Source organism: Eleginops maclovinus, chromosome 19, assembly GCF_036324505.1.
Source record: "Eleginops maclovinus isolate JMC-PN-2008 ecotype Puerto Natales chromosome 19, JC_Emac_rtc_rv5, whole genome shotgun sequence".
NCBI lineage: Eukaryota > Metazoa > Chordata > Actinopteri > Perciformes > Eleginopidae > Eleginops > Eleginops maclovinus.
Window position 1 is genome coordinate 14,628,868 of NC_086367.1, and position 15,976 is coordinate 14,644,843.

Consider the following 15,976-nt stretch of genomic DNA (forward strand, 5'->3'; position numbering starts at 1 on the left):
AGATAATTTACACCACATGAAGATTTTATCCAAAGACTAAGACACAGATAGAAATCAAAAACTTTATTACAAAAATAAGTTACACTCACCTCCATTTTACAGTATAAAACAATTTATTTGCAGGAATGCAAAAAACGTTGTTGGCCACCAACAATAGTTTAAAACTGCTAACATCTTTTTTTCAAAAGGTGGTTATGATTTTATTGAGGGAGTTAACTGTATAGAAAACTGGGATTGAAGAGCAGTTTCCTTTTTGCTATATCCGGGAAATAGAAATCCTTCACTGCAGTATCCCTTCTACCACTATGTGACTATGATCCCTCACCAAGTCATAACAGCTCACTTTAGGCACACATGCTCACTGGCTGGGCAATATGGCAATTCAGTCATCCAACAAGAGTAACTCGAAAAAATTATACAAAGTTACCATCTTGGGAGCTGGGAAGGGATCATTCATTATTAACATTATATTCATCAAATGAATGATTGGATTAAGTTGTTTAACACGATTCTAAAGTTTGAAAATGGATTGGTATCAATATTAAAAAAAAACCCACTGGAATAATACAGTGGCACAAAAGGGACACTGCAGGGCTTTATTTTTGTTTTTTATTTTTTTAATCAAAGGCAGTTGGATGCCTGTGATGTTGAAGCCTTTACAAAAGTAACATTTTATCCGAAAAACTATACAACCAGTAACTACATACTCTGAAGAAGCAAGGCAGCTAATTCAGTTTAAAATAGGATAAAAGCAGGGCTTGTTCAGACTCATCATATGAGATAGTTTTGCATGCCCAGTTTGACTGTTTGCAGTGTCAGAGCTGCAGCTAAAATGACTATATTACATTAAGTACATTGTTTTTGCGCTACAGCTCTTGTGCATATTTTGTATGAAAACAAGCCCTGCTTTCATCAATATAGTTTCCCTATTTACAGTACAGGCCGGGTAGTTTAGTCCTCTGTACTGAGGTAGTCAACCAACCCTTTGAAGACAAGTTCTGAAAAGAACCACTTTCCTGGAATGCCTGACTTATCCATGCCAGGTGGGTACACCCTAAAAACCTGCAAATGTTCTTTGTCAAACATCCAGATCAAACGATTAAGAACATGGATATTCCGACAATAAAAATTGCGATTAGCACAAAAATATACAATAGCATCAAGCTCCTTTGAGCCACTTCAAACCTTAGAACTTAAAAGTGCAATTTCTTCAATAATTATTTAAAAATGGCATGTTTGGGGACAGGGAAGGGGTAGATTGTAAGGGCAAGTCATAGTGCCCTGTAAATCAGGGCTTCGTTAAGGGGCTCGGGCAAAGAGGCTGTGGCGAGTATTTAGAATCCTCCGGTCATCTTTTTAAAAAGGTGGCAGTTTCATAAACAATTTTTTTTTTTAAACATGGGGGAAGGGAGATGCTTCTTCTGTAAGGCTGGAATATCATTGGACCTTTTTGTCTTGGCTCTTTTTTTGTTTCAACATCCATTGCAGCTTACGGTGTAACCCCACACATCAAGTCAGTATCCACTGTGACAGGTCAGGACCGCCCTCGGCCCCGTTTCCCTGCTGGACCAAAGAGGAAAGATAAAATGGGTACAGAGTTTTGAAAAGACAACCCAGATGTTCATGTTGCACACATTCCCAGAGATGAATGGACTTGCACAAAATGTTAAACAAAGATTCTTTCGCAATTGGGGTGGGACTCAGCTGGCCCCTTAAGAGTAAAGTATATTGTGAATGACCTCTGTCTACTGGCAAACAAACTGACTGGCTGCTCTGAAAGATGACACCTGTCAGGGATTAGTGATGAGGCCAATAGGCAGGTGTAAATTCAGTTTAAATGCAAACTTGTAATTATTTAATCGTCCTTAAATACAATAAAGATCCTCACCTCATTTCCCTCTGTAACATTGTGTATTTTGTAAATGGTTGTATATTTTTTAGTTGGGTGTAATATTAAGCTGTCTTTGGCTCTTTCTGCTGTACAAACGAAAATTTCCCCTCTGTGGGACGATTAAAGGTATTCTGATTCTGTCTATATCGCTTTTATTGGCTTATCTACTATAACTCTTACATCCTTGTCATTCCTCTTAACTGACCGTTTTGATATCTGACCAAGACACAGGAAAATAGACCAAGAAGGCCTGCAAAGACAAAGCTCAGTAGACCCCATGTTAGACTTCTACAAAGCATCAACTTAAAATAAAAATGAAAGCAAGTGGCAAGGTGCTTTCCCCTAGTGTGCAGTAATTATCTAGCACACCAAAATCAAACTTTATTAGTCACCGCAGTGTGAATTGTTGGGATTTAACCCACTTTCAGACTAACGTCACACAGAAAAGCTGAATTTACCTCTGCTTGTTGCAGGACCTCCTCGCTGGGAGAAACCCATACGGCCCCTCGGTGTGACGGCACCGCGGCCCCTGGTCTGACTGGCACTGCCACGGATCCCTCCCCTCGCTCCTCGTACTCTACCAGAACCCTGGAAGTCATCATAGCCGTAGTACGGGTCGTCGTAGCCACCCCGGTAGTTGTGGTAGTCGTATCCATAGTAATCGTAATAGTCTTCATAGCCGTAATAGTCAGGAGGGTAGGAATAACCTCCCCGCCCGCCTCGGCCTCTGCCCCTCGTGGGTGGCGGCATGTGGGGAGGCCCGTAATAATAGTATTCGTCATACCTGTAAAATGATATGGACTCAACGTTAACGTGACATCTTGCTTGGTATAAAAAATAACTTGATTTGATAACTGCATGGCTTGAACATCTCTGTTTTGGGTTGCTTCGTTCCCTCTTACATTTGTGTTTTGGCAGGCCTGTCTCTGGGCTTTGCGCTCTTTCCTCTTCTGGTCCGGAGGCTTTGCGAAAACAATCTCAATGCCCTCTCCCTCCAGGTCTTTGCCGTTAAGATCAGCCAGAGCCTGTGAAAGTAATCATAACATTATTTTGGTACTGAAATTACTACAAACTTAAATTTAACTTGTGCGTCGGTGCAGTGATAGCTTTTTCTTTGTCAATACCTTCACAGCTCCATCTCGTTCCTCGAAGTGGATGAAGGCATAATCTTTCAATTTCTTTACCCGTTCCAGCTTGCCAAACTGACTGAAGGCCTTTTCAAGTATTTCCTCTGTCACTGTGCTCGCCAAGTTCCTCACAAACAGCACCTTGACCTAAAAGTGGAAACACAAGGTTCCGTTTACATTGCAGAATATCGGAACAAATACAATAGCAACATAAAGGAAACACATCTGGCCACACAGTAGTATACCACTAATGACCTCTGAACCTGTGCCTTACCTTGGCCATGACCTCTGGATCAGGGTCTTCGATTGGGTCAGCCCACTCCACGGTGACCACGTTTCCCCAAACCTTCACTTTTCCACTCATGAGGCGACGGCGGGCCTGAGCTGCCGTCTTGTGGTCTTCATACTCCAGGAAGCAGAAACCCCGATTCTTCTTTTTGTCGTCTGGCTGGTGGTACAATATGACATCATTTAGACCCTCTGGAGAAACGAGAGGGAGAAAGGGGAAAAGTCAGCACGAGGTTAACTGAATTTCCACAGAACTCAGTGGCCTATCCACAGCAACACAACTTTTATTTTACTTTAAAGCCGCCTGGTTTTCACAGGTGAATTATGAAAATAGTTGGCAATATGCATACATAATCAGGGATGCTAAATCTTTTGCAGAAAAGTAAGGGAGCTCAAAATAATTAATTAACCATGTTTAGTGTCCAGTCAGATCTTAGCGGTAAACCATCACAGTAACCGAAGTTACTCCGATTTACAAATGATGTCATCATTTGGACAGAAACAGGACTTGTTAAAGTTGCCGTGTTGATGTTTACAGAATATTATACTGAAAAATAACTCAAAGGACTCACCTGTGACTTTTGCAAATTCTTCAACAATCTGCTCTTTTGTTTTACTCTTGGGGATGGAGCCAACAAACAGTCTATTATTGGCCACGGAGATGCACACACCGATGTGTTTACCGGGTCGGATTTCATTGTTGTTGCACTGTGGAAGTACAGAGTACATTCTTAGCAGAGAAGAAACAAAAAATGACTTTGCTCACTTGAATTAATTGTACTTTTTGTACTTTAACTACCAATTCCATTAGAGCCACTCCCTAATTGGTGATACTTGCAGTAGAGTTGACGTACCAATTTGACAGCTTGCTGTGCAGCTTCTTTAGTGCAGAAAGTGACGAAGGCGTAGCCCCTGTTCAGGCCACTGAGAGGATCCATCATTAGGCGCAAGTCCCAGATGGGGCCGGCTTTCTCAAACAGCGGAACCAACTCATCCTCGAAGAGGTCCCTGGGGATTTTGCCTACAAATATCTGCCAGGTTGAGAGGAAAAACAATATGGTGCATTAAAGCCACTCTAAAATACTGAAAAGTAGCGACAAGGGATATATTGCATTCAGAAAAAACATATCCAGTCAGCTCTTAGCGGTAATCTGTCAGTGTAACCAAGGTTACTAAAGCAAAAGAATAATTTCATCATTTGGACACCGAATAAAACCTGAATGCAGTTTGCCAGGAAATAAAACAACCAACTCAACAGAGTAAGTAAGTAAAAGGCATTCTTCTTGTATCTTTAAGCTTAATGATGGTGCAAAGGGTGACATGTAATGTACCTCTGTACCAATGGTGGGCTGTGCCCCTGACTGGGCAGACTCTGGTGGGGGACCTCCATACTTCCTCTGGCCTGTTGTCACATCCAGTGTGTAGGCAGTCCTCTCCAGCAAAGCCTAAATAAGAAAACGTTGAGAATTACAACACAGTTTATTTAACCTTAATATGTAAAAAATAACTGACGAGTTCTACAGTAGACTAGCAAATTAAAAGCATGCAAGATAAGAAACAATCTAATGTGTCTGATATTCAAACGGCTTCCTGGTTTTAAAACCAGGAAATATGTTTACGCTCAAAAGCATTGCATCACATATGTGTGTCCAAAGCATTAAATCAGACACAACTTTCTGAATAAAGGATTGGTTCTTACTTTGATTTTGGCTTCATCTGGTCCTTTATTGGTGTCTGACACTTTGGTCCCTTGTTTCTCTCTCTGTCTGTACGTCTTCATCACGCCACAAAGGAAGGCACTTTTGTTCTGTAGAGAAAAGAAGGCAACACCAAAGTATTATCAAACAATACTTAGGGAAATAAAACATGTCAATATTGATTCTTGGATAGAAAAAAAAATATGAAGTTGTTCCACAAGATTGTTAAAAATGTGTCTTCTAGATTAGACCAAAGACTGCTATTGTGCTACCAAATGTAATGTGCCATCATACGTCACACTGAGGAACAACATTTTTAGAAAGGAATCAGAACTTAAAGGGTCAAGTAATCCAAACAATACACCTAGATCAGCAAATGCATACCTGAACATGTGAGAGGTCGCTGTCCTTAAATTGCAAAAGGACTTGAAGAGCACCTTCCTCGTTGAATTCTTTCAGAGCCTCAATCGCTCGATCATCTAAGTCACTGTGTGACACCAAACCTGGAGGGGGGGGGGGGGGACAAGGTAGAGAGAATGAGCTTCTAAAACAAGAGATCGAAGAAGTTCTCTTTAGTACCTTGTCAAGCACATCAATTACCATATTTACTAAAAGAAATGAAAGAGAAACACTTGTAAGATCGTTTTGCATGACAAATGTACTTGTATACGTTGTACTAGATAAACAAGGACCCTAACAATTATTAAAAAGGAGGAGCCGGCAGCCCTAATCTAATAGTGCTGTATTCAGTAATCAGGCTGCACTTTACTCTCGAACCAGCAAGTTTTTGCAGAACTAATCAGAACAGATGTGAAAGTGCAACTTGATAGCCAATGCCCCTCCATACTGGCCGGGTTTCTAATGAGCCAGTCTGCAGCCTCCTCTTTGGAGAGGCCATCACCTGTCCCAGGCAGCCACACACCAGACAGCTGCTGCCATTGTCTCTGTCGCGGCCCCGTCTGGCTGAAAAGGCCAGCCCAGTACTTTTCTAGATGTGTGCGACCAAACAAGTCCTAAAATGACCCCCAAACTTTGTCACTGGAGCTCACCCCATACAATTACTTAAAATATCCGACCACGGCAACCGATACATAAGCTGGATTTGGATTTATACTTACACCAGTTCAGTCCTCTGCAATAACTTTATGCAATTAGGAGTAACTTCATCAAAAATGAATGGAGACTGGACAGCCTCACCAAGGAAGAGGACAATACATTTGCCCTGACACCAGTGATCATGCAACCATGTTGGGGATGCAAATGCTGCAATCATTTACACATTTTCACATTAGTAATGTGTAATTTAATATTTTGTAGCACTGCAGTACCCATTTTGGTAGGAAACCACAAAAAGTTGCTTCATGATCCCAATTCCCCCAGTCAAAAAGGTAATAAAATGACAGTACATGCAAGATATTGAAAAACATACAAAATTGCATATTTGAATATGCAAGTATATTCATTGTGCCTTACCTGCTATGTAAATTTCATCTAGTTTTTCAGCAACTTTCTGTGGTAAACCAGCTTCTAATAAAGTCTGGAAGTGCTCAGAATGGGTAACTGCAGCAGAGGTGTCCATTGGTTCTTCTGGACCATTTCCATTAATATGTTCTGTGGCCATGTCTCCAGAAATCTGTGTAAATGCAATGAGCCAAATTAATCCTGGGTCAAGGGCAATACTTGGGATGTGTTCAGGAGTGCAAAAATCTCTGATAGAAAAATCATAAAATACAAAATAAATGGTTTTACCAATTATGATCATTAATACAGAGTGAATTTTGTATGAATAAGCAAAAATCATCAATAAACAGGTGATGCTATGTGAATAACAAGTTATCATGATTGTGTGGTCCTAAACAGTCCTACAGACCTATCATCCTGACATAATACTTGCAGCTCTGAGCTTGCATGAGGTAGAAGCCTGGTACCTGTATATAGGCAGTTGACAGATGTTTGAACAATGCACTCGAGACAGACAATGCACACACCAAATTCACAAAATAAATCAATTGAATGAACTATTGCTAAATGTACCATGGTGTGTGTCCATGTGGCAGTTTTTTTTTCCATTCTGTTTTTTCTATGGTTTAAAAAGTTTGCGCAATTGGTGCCAAGTTCACTTGCTAACGCCTGATTCACAACCCTCTTGGTCGCTGCTGCTGTAGACGCCTTGTCTGCTTTGGTCTCTAAATTACATGTTAACTTACCTTCTCACTGCTGACTTCAGCACACAGGCTAGATAGCTGATACACGTGTTCCGTCAGACAGTGAGCCCCGGTTTCCGGTAGCTGACCAATGAGCAAGTATGCACCCTTTAGCATTTTCATTCCTGACACTTTAGCAGCTCATATTATGAGACAAAGGTTACAACTTCAATTGTCACGTAAATGACCAACCCATCCATTAGTTTGTACAGACAGATATTGAGGAATGAACTTGCAAACATCAATCAAACTGCCCTCTGATCCCATTACTATGTCCGGCAACGCTAAACTGAGCAAAACGTGGACGGCAACCTTTGTATTGGCCAAACCTTTGGTTAATATTAGCCTTTGAATATTATACTACCGATGTATTGTAGTGTCTGTTAATCAATATCATATAGGTAAGCACGTGCTCTCACTGTGGTTAAAAACATTTCTGCAACGTATAAAGTATCTCTAAACCCCTCGTTCAAGAATAAATATTGGATTTTGCAAACGTTACGCTACCACATCAATATGATCATTGTGTACCGGTGATAAGGATAACCTTATATTTAGCGGGGAGGGACTGGCTCGCACACGTTGAGGCTAGCTAGCCAGCTAGCGTGCTAGTTCGCAGAGCTAATGTTAACGCATGCTAACTAGGGACCTTCATTGGGACAATAACATGATGCGCTATTGTGGCTTTTCAATAAATACATCTGCATTTAAAACTGCAAGCTGACGGGCAAGGAGCGTCACAGTGGCCACAGGAGTAACGCCGAAATGCATATTATTGCTAAGATAATAGGCTTTTATCAGCTAGCTGCTTGTAGCATACGACGACAATGAGCATGTCAAATCCATGATCTGTCAAAATAGGCTAGCTTAGGCTAGCATGCTAATTCAGACGGAATTTGAGTGAGGCCATTGTTACAACATCATTTGTCCGTACGGAATTAACCAATTCACAAAGTATGGTTTTTAAAATGAATTGCATTGGACGCGGCCTTTAAAGCTAGAGGTTTAGCCCGCTAGATGCGTGGTTTGTCAACGTGCCGCCATGTAGGAAGAGTCCATTTTCAAAAAGCCGGTCTGGAGAACTCGTTCCCAACCACCACCAGTTTCCACATTGTTTGAAACAGCACTGCACGTTTCAGACTTTTTAGCACTCATTTAAGCAACAATCAAAAGACCAAATATAAGCATTCGCCCTACCTGCCGCTGGATCACCAACGTGTATGGTGTTGATTGTTTAGGAAGATAAATGTGATATTTAAAAGACAGAAAAAGTGTAAAACTCCCGGCACTGATCCGGCTTCAGTCATTCACTCTTGATGATGTAAAATGGCTGCCACGTTCACGCCTCGAGTTTTGTCTCGTCGATGGGGTTTCTTGGACATCCCTGCACGGGCTTGCCTTGTATGCATTTTACAGAAGAGCAGCAGGTCATTCAAAGCATCCATCATAATTACTGACGAGGAGTAATTTCACTGAAACAGTGCCGTTGATGTGACGAATACAGTGTTGGCTAACAACACTGTTGAACGCTTCTGTACAGAAGCAAAACACTTAATTTAAATGCAATTGTAAACAATACCTAAGATAAACAAGGAAGTGTAACAAACATGTATTAATAGTCGAGTCTAATCTACAAACCCAAATTAATAAATATAACAATAATAACAAATGTAATACGCTTTGACAAAATGTTATAAAATCCCAGTCCACACATTTTAAATCTAAATAAATCTAGATATTGTATGTTGTAGCCTGCTCACACTTACTTATGTCTTGGGTAGGGTATTTCAGTAGTGCTTAAAGTAGTGAGGTAGATCCCACTTTCCACCACACCGTGTCACTCTTCTCATTGATTTAACCCTCATCTGCTCCAGGAACAAAAGAAAAGGTCAGAGTATGTGTATAGAAAACGATAAGATGATGTATTTAGTACAACATAAGGAGCAATGATGTGTACTGCTGAATAGTTATTTGTCTATATGTTGAGCAAAACGATAAAGCTTTTTTTCTTTACTGATTTTGGAAAACATTGGCTGCAACATTATGATAGGAAAGATATGTTGTATTGGTCCTGATGCATGCATTAGGCGACAAGCTGGTTCAGATAAAAAAAAGTTGCCACTTTTATATATTTGCTGCAATAGTTTGTAAACAATGTCATTTGTTCTGAATATCTTAAAACCTATATTGTACTCGGTGTCATCTTACAAATGAGACCTTCTGGATTCACACATTTGGACAGTCTAAAGTTAATACATTGCTGTCAATAATTATCTGAAAAATACAAGTCAGGGGCCAGTGTTGATGCTTGAAACCTTTGCAATGGCTATAAAGGCATTGCATTGACAATAGAGGTCATGGTATGAATTTAAATTGGGCTATCTGCTATTTTCCTCTCAGAGTGAATCATGCGTTTAATGTTTGGCTCATGGCTGAAGTAATAAAACTTTAGCAGGTAACTGCCTCAAACAGCCCCCACAGGTACCCAGCTGGAGGATGATGGCTGGAAGATTTAGAGGAATAACTTACAGAGCTGTTAAGGAATAAAACAACAGACTGATTTCTTGGTACATTTTTTCAATAATGTTTCATAACAACATTTTGAATGATACAAGACAAGAAACAAAGAACAATGGCAGTGTGTAATAAATAAGTAAGAATTATTCAAAGGTTAGATATTATAAAACAATGTGTTATGCAAACAATTACTTCCAGCTTCGTTAAAACTTTGCATAAGCTCTGTTTTCTGAGACATGTGCAGACGTTCATAGACCCTAGAAAACTTCACAGGTGGAGTTCTTAATAATATCTGTTTTGAATTTATGAGACTACAATACGTTTATGGCTCATGTCTGCAAAGAATCCACAGAAAACCTTTAACAAAGCTCGGAGAGAAAAAAAAAATACATTCAGTTTTAAAATAATGGGCAGCAGATTCCTGAAGAGTAGAATAACACATCTGTACAGCTTCTAGATAAAAGTATCAGTGATCATGAACTGCAAGAACTATAAAATATTTTGAAGTTCTTTAAGTCAGCAGAAGATCCAGCTTCTGTATTCATATTCATCTGACATCATATTCATTGACAATAAAAAAAAAAAGGGCTCTAGGACTTAATTAAAGTATTACGGTTTTAGCTGGTCACTTATAGATATTGCAATTAAAATGTTCTATGTTTAAGATACTAACAAATTACCTTCAACCCATACAGGAAAACATTATGGCATTTTGTTTGTCTATCCCTGACAATGTTTACTTTGTTTCTAGTGATAAACAGCAAAAAAGAGCCTCTGATGACCAGCCACTATTTCATGGCTATTTAATGAGATAAAGGGCTATTAGTGTTCCTATATTAAAGATCTCTCATGCCACCGTGTGGAGACAGAGTTCCAAGCAAAATGATCTGGCTCATGAACAACTAAGTAAAACATCTGTTCATCCATTTGTTTTTTATACCTCCTTTTATTGCACCTATGTTTACACAAAAGGAAAGGTGTGTTCAGCTGTATGCATGTGACATTTCTTTTGGTAATGCATCCTTCAGAAATTCATATTTTTTAAATATTATTCTGAAATGAAAATCTCTTTCATTTAATAAATATATTTAGGCAGCCCTCAGTCTTGGGAATGAGCCAGGATTGTTACTACAGTGCGCTCAAACTGATACAATACATTTTCTCATTAGCTTCGTAGCCAAAAAAACTACAGGTCTCAGCTAATTACCTGATTTGTTGTGTGGTGTCAGTGACAAGTTGATGCCATCGAGTAACCTTCGGCTTTGAACTGAGCCTTCTGAGTACAGACATGACCAGCTAACCTCTCTGTCACCCGGGCTCTCTTAACAGAGCAACAGTGACAGTCTAGACACCAGAGCACTTGAGATTATTGATTCACAAGCATATGGCTACACAATTTATATACAGTGGAGGAAATAAGTATTTGATCCCCTGCCAATTTAGTTAGTTTACCCACTTACAAAGAAATGAACAGTCTGTAATTGTTATGGTAGGTTTATTTTAACAGTGAGAGACAGAATATCCCCCCAAAAAATCCAGAAATGTACATTAAAAAAATGTGCATTTAATTGGGGGAAATAAGTATTTGATCCCCTTGCAACCAACAAGAATTCTGGCTCCCACGGACTGGTAAAAAAGTCCTCTCGCTTTAAGAAAGTGCTCCTGATGTCAACTTGTTACCTAGATAAAAGACACCTGTTCACAGTCAATAAATCAGATTACAACTTCTCCACCGAGGGCCAGACCATAGACAGGTCTTGTGATCATGGTGGAACTAATGTCTACTCTAGGACATCACGGACAAGATTGTAGACCTGCACAAGGCTGGAATAGGCTATAAGACCACCAGCAAGCAGCTTGGTGAGAAAGAGACAACTGGTTTGCTTATTAGAAAATAGACGAAGCACAAAATGACCATCAATCGCCCTCAGTCTGGGGCTCCACCATCTAAGATCTTGTCTCTTGGGGCATCAATGAGCATGAGAAAGGTGAGGGGTCAGCCAATAACTACACAGGGGGGGCTTGTTAATGATCTGAATGCAGCTTGGACCACAGTCACCAAGAAAACTATTGGTAACACACTGCGCCGTAATGGATGAAAATCCTGCGGCACTCCTGCTCAAGAAGGCACATGTACAGGCTGCCTGAAGTCTGCCAATGAACCTCAGAGAAGGCTTATGAGAAGGTGATGTGGTCAGATGAGACCAAAATCAAGATCTTTGGCATCAGTTTGACATGTTGTGTTTGAAGGAAGAGAAAGGCTGCCTATGACCCCAGGAACACCATCTCCAGCATCAAGCATGGAGGTGGAAACAATATGCTTTGGGGGTGTTTCTCTGCTAAGGGGACAGGGCGATTCACTGCATCGAAGGGATGATGGAGGTGGCCATGTATCGTAAAATATTGGCTGATGACCTCCTTCCCTCAGCCAGGACACTGAAAATGGGACATGATAGGTCTTCCAGCACGACAATGACCCACAACATATGGCCAAAGCAACTAAGGAGTGGCTTAATAAGAAACCCATTTAGGTGATGGAGTGGCCTAGGCAGTCTCCGGACCTTCATCCCATAGAAAATCTGTGGAGGAAGCTGAAGCTTCCAGTTGTCAAACATCAGCTTCCAAACCTTAAGGATTTGGAGAGAATCTGCAGAGAGGAGTGGATCAAAATCCCTCCTGAGATTTGCGCTAACATGGTGATTAACTATAAGAAACATCTGACCTCTGTGCTGTCTAAACAAGGCTTTCTCCACCAAGAACTAAGTCATATTTAGCAAGGGGATCAAATACTTATTTCCCCCAATTAAATGCACATTCATGTATATGTTTTTTTTTTATGTACATTCATAGATTTTGTTTTTGATATTCTGTCTCTCACTGTGAAAATAAACCTACCATAAAAACGACTTCATTTCTTTGTAAGTGGGTAAACTAACTAAATTGGCAGGGGATCAAATACTTATTTCCTCGGCTGTAACACTGTTCAACATCTCTCTGGTTCTCATCCTCACCCATCCAGATCAATGTACCATACAAAGACTTTGCACCATTTCTCCTTTCATAAATCTGAAGCCTGTGAAGCCTGTCAATGTGATTATTCAAATATAGGGCGATGAAAACTGCACATTAAACTAATCTTCTGTGCCTTTTTTCTCAGCTGGTTGTCTTTTTTGCTCAATATCTCATCTCTTGTATCTTAAACACAACTCATTCCTCATGAGTCCATGTTGATTTCAAGCTGTTATTTTATACAGGGCTGCAAAGAGCCAAGTATGGTGTTGTATAAGAATATATAAGGTATGATCAAAAGGTTGTCAGATCTTTATTGATATTACTCGTGGTCATCAGTTAATGCTTTTTATTCTTACACATTTGTTGTTCAGTAGGATAGGCCATTGTTCTAAAAAATAATGTTACAATGATGTGTTACAGCTACATTGGATTTTACAGGACATTTACTTTGATGTCAGTAAAATTACATGTGCCATATGGCCAAAACATTTAATCTTCCACACTTATTAAGTTACGAGTCGAGGCCGAGGATTTATCTCCAGCACAACCAAGGACGCAGGACATGAGTACTTAAGTAAACACACTGACGAAATACAAAGTCAATGCATATTCATCCTTGACATTTCAGATGTTGGAGGCGAACAGATGGATACTCCTTAGCAACTATCAGATATCTTTCCATTTGTTTATAACTTCTTCCATCCATCAATTCCTCAAATGTTGAAGAAGCGATGGCATTAATAGATTATGCAAGAAAAAAAACATCATGTAAAGGAAACAAAAATAAATGACTGCTGGATTGGAGTGTAGTCACATTTATACACTGATAAAAACTGAACTGATGTTGTGTAGAATGAACTCTAGTGAACTCTTAAATCGTTTATTTCATTAGTGTAGCCAGGATGCAGCAGCTCAGTGTATTTGAGCTTGAATTTAAGAAAACATAGTATCCCCTATTCAGTTACATTTTACAGAGTTTTGAGTCATTTAAGATGTATCAATGCCTCTTGAAAATGGAAGGTAACATACAGCTCTTGTCATTGTCAAGGGAAAAGGAAATCTAAAGTCTACAGGTGCAATTGTTGAAGAATATTAAGAATAGAAAACTTGTGATATAAAGCAAAACAAAACATAAAACTATTGACCCTTCTTTTGCTGTGACATGACAATAAAAACAACCAGCAGTTACCAAGTAACAAAACCCCATGGATTAAATGCTGCATCAATAGTCAGGATGGAACGATGGTGGAGGTATGTTTTGACTTTCCACGACCATTTTGTCCTTTCAAGGGATTATGTGGAAAGTAGCAAAGTGGCCAGAGAGTCACTGAGATCATTGATAAGGTTGGTAGGTTTCACCTAATCCAGGAAGTGACCACAGACTGAGGGACACAGATATAAAACGACATGGAAGGAAGCAAAAGTCCTGAGTAAAAAGCCATCCTCTACAGAGACACAATGAAGAAGGAACTTTCTCACAACATGGTAATGCTCTATCTTTATGTCTGGCTTACAAATACTTTGATCAACAGAGTTTGGATTGACGGTTTTCTTTTGTCTCTCTTAGGTGACTTATGCAAGCACGATGCACTCAGTGAAATCAGCTGGATTGTCTCTGCTTCTGATGTCTTTTCTTCTTTATGTAGCTGATTCTTACCCCAACATTGATTTACCAAATAGTAAGGTTTCTTTCAAATTTAAGTACAAATGCATTATGTACTATCATTTCCAAAAACAAAGTGTTAACTTGTAAATGGCACCACCTGCCTCTGGCACTGTATCACAAGCTGTCCATAATCAATAGTACTGTCTTTCTGCAGTGGGCTGTGATGAGTGCGCACTGAGAAGGAACAACAATTTGCCTGGCGACCAACCGATCTACCAGTGCATGGGCTGCTGCTTCTCCAGAGCTTACCCAACACCTCTCAGGTCCTTGAAGAACATGAGGACACCAAAGAACATCACCTCCGAGGCAACATGCTGTGTTGCGAGGAACAGCTACGAGGTAGATGTAAAGGTACAGTAACAGAAAATACATTTGTCAGGCAAACTTTTCTATAAATATTTACTTTGCATAGAGGTTATATTTAGATTGACACGAGTGATAGCAAATAACAGACTCACGCTGACTAACTGTTTCACAAAATTTGCAGAGAAAACCAAAATTCCTCACTTAAAATATTGTTGTTCAAGTTGAATCTCTTTTTTTGTAGAGCTATTTTCAATTCTTACTTCATGTTCAGATTGGTTTTAAAGATATGTCAGTGGATTTGGTCATCAGTCGGGGAAGAAACTTCTTTAAAGATAGGCTTACCTGTAGGTGTAGGTACGTGTTAACCTAAATAATTTCTAATTATGCTGTACTTTATACTTCTAACCCATTGCAATTCTGAGGATAATATTGTATAATATAACAGATACAGTTGCAGTGCATTGTTAAAGATTATACAGTGGTTCCCCACCGTATTAAAAGCTTTTATTTCATTGTAATAGAGTCATTTTAAAACTGTGATATTGTTAGTTTTACTTAAATGATATGGGCGCTTCTTCTGCTTTTACCAATGTTTGTTTTAAATTAGGTTGCAGTTTATTTTAGTTTTCTGTTGTAACGGTGTTCAAAACATTTAAGCTGCTCAGATAGATATGAATGGGTTAAGAATAACATGTGTCTTTTCCTCATCTTTGCCCCTTTTAGTCGGACGTGATTAATATAAAGGTATTAAACCATACAGCGTGTCACTGCAGCACCTGCTACCATCACAAGATATGAAGATGGACTTGGAGACCTTTCTGCAGCGCTTAACTTGGCAACAAACTGTGTTTCTTTAAAATGTATGTTGATATGTTGCCAGATAATGTTTTTATAGCAATACTGTCTGTATAATAAGCCTGTATTTTAGTTGGTAGATTTATTTTATTCATTGTAGATTGAAAAGCAATTAAAATGTGCAACCCAGATGTTGCATTTTCATGAATGCGTCTTACTCTGAATGCATGATATTGCGTTGTGTGTTTTGAGTGCTCTTTAGTGCGTTACGAAACACTCAGTTGTTTTGGTCCAGTATTTCCGCTAAATAAATATAATGGAATAGTAAGATAAGTAGCTGTCTTAAAGTAAAACAAATCAAAATACTATGAGGTTGATAACAGGTTTGTGACATGAGGAATCTGATAAAATATTTCAAGAAGCCAATAAATAATAGTACTAAAATTGAAAATGAAAGCTGTGCAAATATGCGG

The 15,976-nt window shown here is 39.3% G+C and overlaps 2 protein-coding genes across 2 annotated transcripts; one reads left to right on the top strand and one right to left on the bottom strand.

The window, feature by feature from the left end:
* Positions 1–48: 48 nt before the first annotated feature.
* Positions 49–8,590, bottom strand: LOC134881638 (heterogeneous nuclear ribonucleoprotein Q-like). The gene is given in 13 exon segments (XM_063909140.1): positions 49–1,560; positions 2,350–2,675; positions 2,794–2,807; positions 2,809–2,916; positions 3,016–3,165; positions 3,293–3,498; positions 3,879–4,014; positions 4,161–4,337; positions 4,638–4,751; positions 5,006–5,113; positions 5,388–5,506; positions 6,477–6,636; positions 8,405–8,590. Coding segments are annotated over 12 exon segments (1,632 nt in total). The 5' UTR covers positions 6,625–6,636; positions 8,405–8,590; the 3' UTR covers positions 49–1,534.
* A 5,534-nt stretch (positions 8,591–14,124) lies between these two features.
* cga (glycoprotein hormones, alpha polypeptide) lies at positions 14,125–15,619 on the top strand. Its single transcript, XM_063909059.1, has 4 exons — positions 14,125–14,221; positions 14,304–14,415; positions 14,557–14,753; positions 15,432–15,619. Exons 1-4 carry the CDS (start codon positions 14,195–14,197, stop codon positions 15,504–15,506), a joined length of 411 nt encoding a protein of 136 aa, XP_063765129.1. The 5' UTR covers positions 14,125–14,194; the 3' UTR covers positions 15,507–15,619.
* Positions 15,620–15,976: the final 357 nt, after the last annotated feature.